We start from the raw sequence: 7,445 nt of genomic DNA, 5'->3' as shown, positions 1-7,445 counted from the left end.
AAAAAAAAAAAAAAAAAAGAAAGGAAAAATACTATTCTAGTTACTGGGGTTTCTAGTGAAAATGTATTTGGCTTGATTTTTCTCTAAGTATGATAGTCCTGTAGCCCTATAACCTCACTCCTTCATAGAATTGACATTATTTCCTAAAAAATGAATAAAGATCACTTTTTTCCTTTTAGGTAACAAGTGAGGTTATAAAAGTAATTTCTTTTTTTGTTGTTGTTTTATGAGATGGGGGTCTCATTATGTTGCCCAGGCTGGTGTTGAACTCCTAGGCTCAAGTGATCCTCACACCCTAGCCTGCCAAAGTGCTGGGATTATAGGCCTGAGCCACCATGCCTAGTCTAAAAGTAATTTATATTCATTCTAGAAACACACTAGTTGAATAAAAGGTAAATGTCATAAAAACCGTTAGTCTTATGATGGTGAATTATGTTCAACAATGTAGAAAAACACCAATCTTATATCATATATAATTTGTATGTTTTAGCTGACTTAACTATTCTTTTGCATAAAATCTTTGTTAAGCCAAAATAGGAAAAAAAATTAAGTGAACTATTTCTATTTAGAAATCTTATAGGATAAATACAATCACCTTATTTAATCTATTTATTATATCGGAACCTATGTTCAATAGGAAAAAAATGAAAAACTGCTTAGAGATAAGATGAATTTCTTTTTGAAAATTTATATATATAATAAAACTTCCTTAGTTTTCAAGAGCTGAAGCTTGTGACAGGGCTTTTCTTCTATTAGTTTGTTAGAAAAAAAATACTTCTGGAATCAGTGTAAATCATAATTTTACTTTTTGGTTTCCCATCAGAAGACTTAAGCTGCAGGTATTTCCTTTTGTTATATAGTATAAATATGTCAACTCAGTTTTGTTTTAAATTCTTTTTATATTGTTATGAAATATGACAAGAATTCATCATTATGTTTTACAGGCAGAAGCTAAACCAAGAATATTCTCAGCAGTTTCTGACTTTGTTTCAGCAGTGGGATTTAGATATGCAGAAAGCTGAGGAACAAGAAGAAAAAATACTTGTTGGTATCATGATTAGGTTTATAATTAATCCGTTATAACTAAGTCTCAAGTAGGAATGGAGAACCTAGCCTTTTCCTCTGACCAATGGAACTAAGCCAGGTTTCATTAACCATTGCTGGCCATGTGTTTTAGTCCTGCTGAACTGTAAACCACAGACATATAGGCACTTACCATACTCATAAAAGGCATTGATCTTTGCTTTTGATATTGTTTGGGATTCTTGCATTTCCAAGTGACAGAAATTTGTCAAAGTGCAAAAGAAGGATTATTGGTTTATACAAAAGAAGTCGGGGCAGTTTAGCTTCAGGCATAGCCAGACAGGAACAGGGAAGGGGGTTGCTCATGTAGTGTCATCTGGGTTCTGTCATCACTTCTCAGTAAGGTGTCTCAATGTAGTAGCAAGATAGTTTTTACAGTCCTAGGCTTATTAGAAATTTAGTAACCCCAGTGGACTGAGAAAATCTTTCTCAATAGCTCTGGCAAAAAATTCCTGTGGGAAAATATGACTGATGTAGTTTGGATCATTTGTCCATTCTTGAACCAATCATTGTATAGTTAGCCCTCTGTACATAAGGGCTCCACATCTGTATTCAACCAATCGTGGACGAAAAATATTTGGAAGAGGCTGGGCGCAGTGATTCATGCCTGTAATTCCAGGATTTTGGGAGGCCAAGGTGGGTGGATCACCTGAGTTCAGGAGTTTGACACCAGCCTGACCAATATGGTGAAAACCCATCTCTACTCAAAATACAAAAATTAGCCAGGCTGTGGTGGCGCGTGCCTATAATCCAAGTTACTCAGGAGGCTGAGGCGGGAGAATCACTTGAACCTAGGAGGCGGAGGTTGCAGTGAGCCGAGATCGTGCCACTGCATGCCAGCCTGGGTGACAGGGGGAGACCCTTTCTTAAAAAAAAAAAAAAAGAAAAAAAAAAAGAAAACAAAGGTACAAATCAAAAAAGGTACAAATTAGAAAAATAATCCAGTGTTACAACTATATAGCATTTACATTGTGTTAGGCGTTATAAGAGATCTAGAAATGATTTAAAGTTTGTGGAAGGATGTGCATTGGTTATATGCAAATATGATGCCAATTTGTATCAGGAACTTGAGCATCTGCACATTTTGGTCTCCTGAAGGGTTGGGTGTCCTGGAACTGGTCCCCCAGGATACCTAGGGATGTCTGTAGTCAGCACATTGTTGACTTTTAATGGCCAGACTTGTGTTAACCTGCAAGTGAGGATATTAGGGGTAGGGATGACAGTGTGAAATAGATAGGATGGATTTGTGGTGCTGATAGATTATTGAGCTGTAGTACTAAAGAGAGTAAGTTAGAATGGTAAAGAAGTAGTGGTTAAATACTAGGATATATAGAGAGACAGTATGTATAATGGTTAGAGCCTGGATGCCAGCAACAGTACTGTTTGGGATCAAATTCTTGTTTGAGCAATTGTAGCTGTGAAACCATGGACAGATTATGCCTCAGTTTACTCATCTATGAAAGGGGAATGAGTATCTATCTCTTAGTTTACCATTATTAATGCTGTGTAGTGGTTATTGGTAATGACAAAATCTAGGGTGGGAGTATGTAAGTCAATGGCTAAAGTAGGGTGGAGGCCAAAATCATTGAGAAACAGGTGATGGAATGGAAAACCATTATTATTGGAAGGATCATCTGTGTGGACATTGAAATCACCAAGAATTAAGACGTTTTGATTATTGTTAAAATTTCCCATTCAGCAACTGGTAGGATTAATGTATTGTTACATATTAGTGGTGAACATAAATTATCTAAACATAGTCATAATAGTTGTTAAAACTAAATTTTAAAAGCATTGATTTTTAACACATTCTTTTAATGTAGAATTATTTTTTCTAAATTTAAAATTTTACCCAAATTGTTATTAAGTTTTTTTCTATTTGTAGAATATGTTTCGACAGCAACAAAAGATTCTTCAACAATCTAGAATTGTTCAGAGCCAGAGACTGAAAACAATTAGACAGTTATATGAGCAGTTCATAAAGGTTTGTTGTATGTGGTAACAATACATTGTTATAAAACATTATTTATGGAAGTAGAAGATAATTATTTTCTTTCTAAGTTTATGGGAAAAAAACATTTTAGACTTTAACTACTTTTCCATTTTGAATTCATTGTTTCTGATTGAAGTGATAAATGTATTTTTACTTGAGGATTCAAATGGTTTTGTTGGGATTATTCAAGACAGGAAATGGTAAAATGGGAATTTTACTTAGAAATGTATTTATCATGCATAAAATCCATACTTTAATAACACTTTAGTCATAGTTCTCTGTTTAACTGAAAATAGTCTATAGTAATCATTTTTAGGTTGTATTTTACTTGTTTTTGTTTCCCCAGTGTTTGTTAAATAGAAAGTACCCAAATTATTGAAATCTCTTGTTTTCAAATGTATAATAGAAGTATTTTATGGCACATTTGCTTTTAGAATGATTACAGTGACCACAAATGAATCCAACATAAAATAATAGATATAATAGACATTTGAGGATTAAAAGTCTGTGGATTGATAATTATCTGCTGACACATACATATTAGCAAATTGTGCCTGTACCCCTCTTGTTCAGGCAGAAATATACCTTTTAGTAACTCTTCATAAAAGCTCAATGGAATCTTGCATGTACTTTTTTTCAGTGGTGGTTCCTTTAGATACTCTTGTGCAAATACATGTTAAAATAACATTAAAGGAATTGGGATGCTCTGAGTAAACTAGTAAAATTGTTTTAAAATAAATATTTCAGAATAACTTAAAAATAATATATATGGCCAAGCACAGTGGCTCACACTTTGGGAGGCCAAGGCAAGAGATCACTTGAGCCCAGGAATTCAAGACCAGCCTGAGCAACATGACAAAACCCCATCTCTATTAAGAACAAACAAACAAAAATAGCTGGGCATGGTGGCACTCACCTGTAGTCCCAGCTACTGGGGAGGCTGAGGTGGGAGGATCACTTGAGCCCTTGGAGGTTGCAGTGAACTGGAATCGTGACACTGTACTCCAGCCTGGGCAACAGAGCAAGACCCTGCCTCAAAAAAAAAAAAAAAAATTATACACACACACACACACACACACATTATTTTAAAAAGTATTTCCAAGTGGAAAACTTGTTCTAATGCTCCGAGAACCATTTGGTAATTTGTGTGAAGGTTTGATAAAGTACTAGAAGATTTCTTCCAAATGTTATCACTAAATGTTACTGTTTAGGATAGGAACTATAGTATAACCTTTGATTCTTCCATCTCCTTTCTCTGTCACATCCAGTTATTAGTAGCTCTGTAATTTTTACTTCTGCAGTGGTTCTTTCTTTTAATGCCCACTGCTACTACCCTAGTTTAGGACCTCATTATTATTTGCTTGTACCATTAAAATTCTTAACTGATTTCTCTGTTCTCCAATCTATCCTTCCTAGATCTGTCATACTATCTTTTAAAAATAAATCTCTTCCCTCTTGAAAACTGTCAGTAGCCTCCCATTCTAAATTCTTAGGTATTCAAGATTCCTCTATGACATGAACCTCTTTGTAAGCTTCATTTACTACATTTGTGCATTACCCCACCCCTCCACATAACTGCTTTCTCTCAACTCACTATGTACTTCCATGCTTCGCTTATGCCCTTCCCCTAGAATATTTTTAACTCCTTTTTCTTTATCTATTGAAATCTTAGTGTTTTGCCCACTAAATTGGAATTAATCCCCATTTTCCACTATATCGCCATAGCAAGTTGTGCTTCCATTCCTATTACAAAATTTTTGTTTTGTTTCTACATGTTTTTCTCATTGCCATCAGGAAGCAATCATGTATTATTATTTTTTAATTTCTCCACAGTGCTTAATAAAGCACCTTTTACATAGTAGGCACTAGATTAACTATTTGTTGAATGAATAATAAAGATGTAAGACATAATTTTTATTTTTCATAACATGAAAGAGGTTGTACTATAGATTATTTTATTCCCTCTAGTGAATTCATGGCACACTATTAGTCATAAGTAGATTATTACTTGATATTTGGAAAGCTTAATAGAAATGGTGTTTACTGATATGGGACTTCCAGTCTTTTTTATCTTGACCTTAACAGTTCAGGAAACCAATTTTGGGTAAAGTACACTACATTGTACTTCCTATAACATTTTATTCATGTCTGATTTTTTTTCTTTTATAGTAGGTATTTTGGTATTCATGTATTACTTAGAATATTTTTTATTTCAAATAAATAATGAGCATTTGAATATTTAAAAATTACTACTTTTGAAAATTAATTGTACAAGTTTAGAACCTGAGATGAAAAGTGGTGCTTTGTAACTTAACTAGTTTTTTGTGTTCTTAGAGTATGGAAGAGTTGGAGAAGAATCATGATAATCTACTTACTGGTGCACAAAATGAATTTAAAAAAGAAATGGCTATGTTGCAAAAAAAAATTATGATGGAAACTGTAAGTGATCATACTGAAATTGAAAAAAATAAGGATTAATATAAGCAATGAAATATTTTATTTGCTGAAATAGGTATAACACTTAACTAAAAATTAAACAAATGTTTAATATCTCCTTCCATGAAACAGCAGCAGCAAGAGATAGCAAGTGTTCGGAAGTCTCTTCAATCCATGTTATTCTGATGACTCTTTGAAGAAAGAACTTGAACCTAAGTAATATGATACAATTATAATGTTAGCTAAGAAGCATATTGTAAGTCTTTAGAATAGTTTAATTGTAACATCTTTAATCATAAACCTGTTTCATTGTAAGACCTCCCTTTCTGTTAAGTCATATCTAAATAGTTATATGAGTTAGCAACTATTCCTAAAGAATACGTATTAAGCTTTCAACTGTTTAGTAATGATAGGGAATTTTTCTAACACTGTCAATTAAATAAAGACGATTTAAGTTTAGGTTTGGCTTCATTGTATGTGTATCAATCCCAAAAGGTAGAAACTGCAAGTATAGAAGGTTATATTCTTTAAGGAAAAAACGGAATACAAAATCTATTTTACATGTACATCCTTTTCTATAATACTTAAGTTATACAACCAATTCTAATGACAATAAGATGCATTTAAATTTGTGTTCTGGAATAAATTGTTAAAATCATTAACCTCTGAGCATTAAATCACTAGCAATAGAACAATATATAAATACCAGTTTTAATACATGGGTTTGTGAATATGTCATTGCCACAAAGACATTAAAATGTCACTTAATTGGGCTTGGTCTGCAATTAAGAGCACATCATTAACACTCCTAATTACTTATGGTTTACATATATCACATCTGTGTTTGTTTATTTTTTGAGATGGAGTCTCACTCTGTCACCCTGGCTGGAGTGTGGTGGTGCAATCTCAGCTCACGGCAACCTCTGCCTCCCAGGTTCAAGCAATTCTGCCTCAGTTTCCCAAGGGACTACAGGCACTTGCCACCACGCCCAGCTTATTTTTGTATTTTTAGTAGATATGGGGTTTCGCCATGTTGGCCAGGCTGGTCTCGAACTCCTGACTTCAAATGATCTGGCCGCCTCGACCTCCCAAAGTGCTGGGATTACAGGTTTGAGCCACCATGCCTGGTCTCCTGCTTTTCCATGTTTTAACTTCTAATTTTTGCCTCTATAACTCACCCTTATCTTAGTTATAAGGTTTTCCAAGTTTTAAAAAAACAGGTGCCTACAGATAAACTTTTTCTAATTGTGACAACCTACTTGTACAGGAAGAAATTAGTCTTCCACCGTTAATGAATATTTGACATTACTTCCTAAATTTTTGAACTTTGTAAAGGATTTTCCTTTTAAGTCAATATATATATTGGAATATAAATTGTAAGTACTATTCATCCTCGTAAGAAAGTCCTTATTTGGGAAGTTTTACCAATAGTTAGAGGCAAAATAAGTACTCTAGTGTTTGCTGTGTACTTCATTCCCATATGTTTTTTTGCTTTTAAGGAATATCATCTTTTACTGTTTTCGTCAATATACCTTTTTCTTGCCTAAAACAGATGTAGTACATAAATTACTCCTTTATTTTTTGATTACTTCATCATATGGCATACGGTCTACTGAACTATTACATAAAATTAAAAATAGGGTCAGATGGGAATCTGAAGATTTGGATCCCCAGAGACCTTTGTAATAGTTCTAGTACTATTCACAATGAGTAATCCAAATACATTTAAATTAGAGGGGAAAGATAAGAATCAGTACCTAATGCACTTAGTGGTTGAAAACTTTTACTTATTTTGTCCCTTATCACCTCAAATGAGTCAGTGTATACTTGAAGTAACTTTTATATTCTAAAAGGAAGATTTTTTTTTACCATGTTTTTCTAAGTTACTAATTTTCTTACATGTCAACTGACTTTTAGCAACTGTTTCATTTTT

The 7,445-nt window shown here is 33.5% G+C and overlaps 1 protein-coding gene across 1 annotated transcript in view; it reads left to right on the top strand.

Moving 5' to 3' along the window:
* Positions 1–5,971, top strand: part of SYCP3 (synaptonemal complex protein 3) — a 9,324-nt gene extending 3,353 nt beyond the window's left edge. Inside the window, exons 4-8 of the mRNA XM_011973207.1 lie at positions 824–839; positions 945–1,044; positions 2,969–3,067; positions 5,411–5,515; positions 5,645–5,971. Coding sequence (XP_011828597.1) covers positions 824–839; positions 945–1,044; positions 2,969–3,067; positions 5,411–5,515; positions 5,645–5,698 — 374 coding nt within the window. The 3' untranslated portion in view covers positions 5,699–5,971. The remainder of the gene's footprint in view (positions 1–823; positions 840–944; positions 1,045–2,968; positions 3,068–5,410; positions 5,516–5,644) is intronic.
* The last annotated feature ends 1,474 nt before the right edge of the window (positions 5,972–7,445 follow it).

Source organism: Mandrillus leucophaeus, unplaced genomic scaffold, assembly GCF_000951045.1.
Source record: "Mandrillus leucophaeus isolate KB7577 unplaced genomic scaffold, Mleu.le_1.0 Scaffold1353, whole genome shotgun sequence".
Lineage (NCBI taxonomy): Eukaryota > Metazoa > Chordata > Mammalia > Primates > Cercopithecidae > Mandrillus > Mandrillus leucophaeus.
Note: the sequence above shows the minus strand (reverse complement) of the source record. Positions and strands in the feature narration are given on the sequence as shown.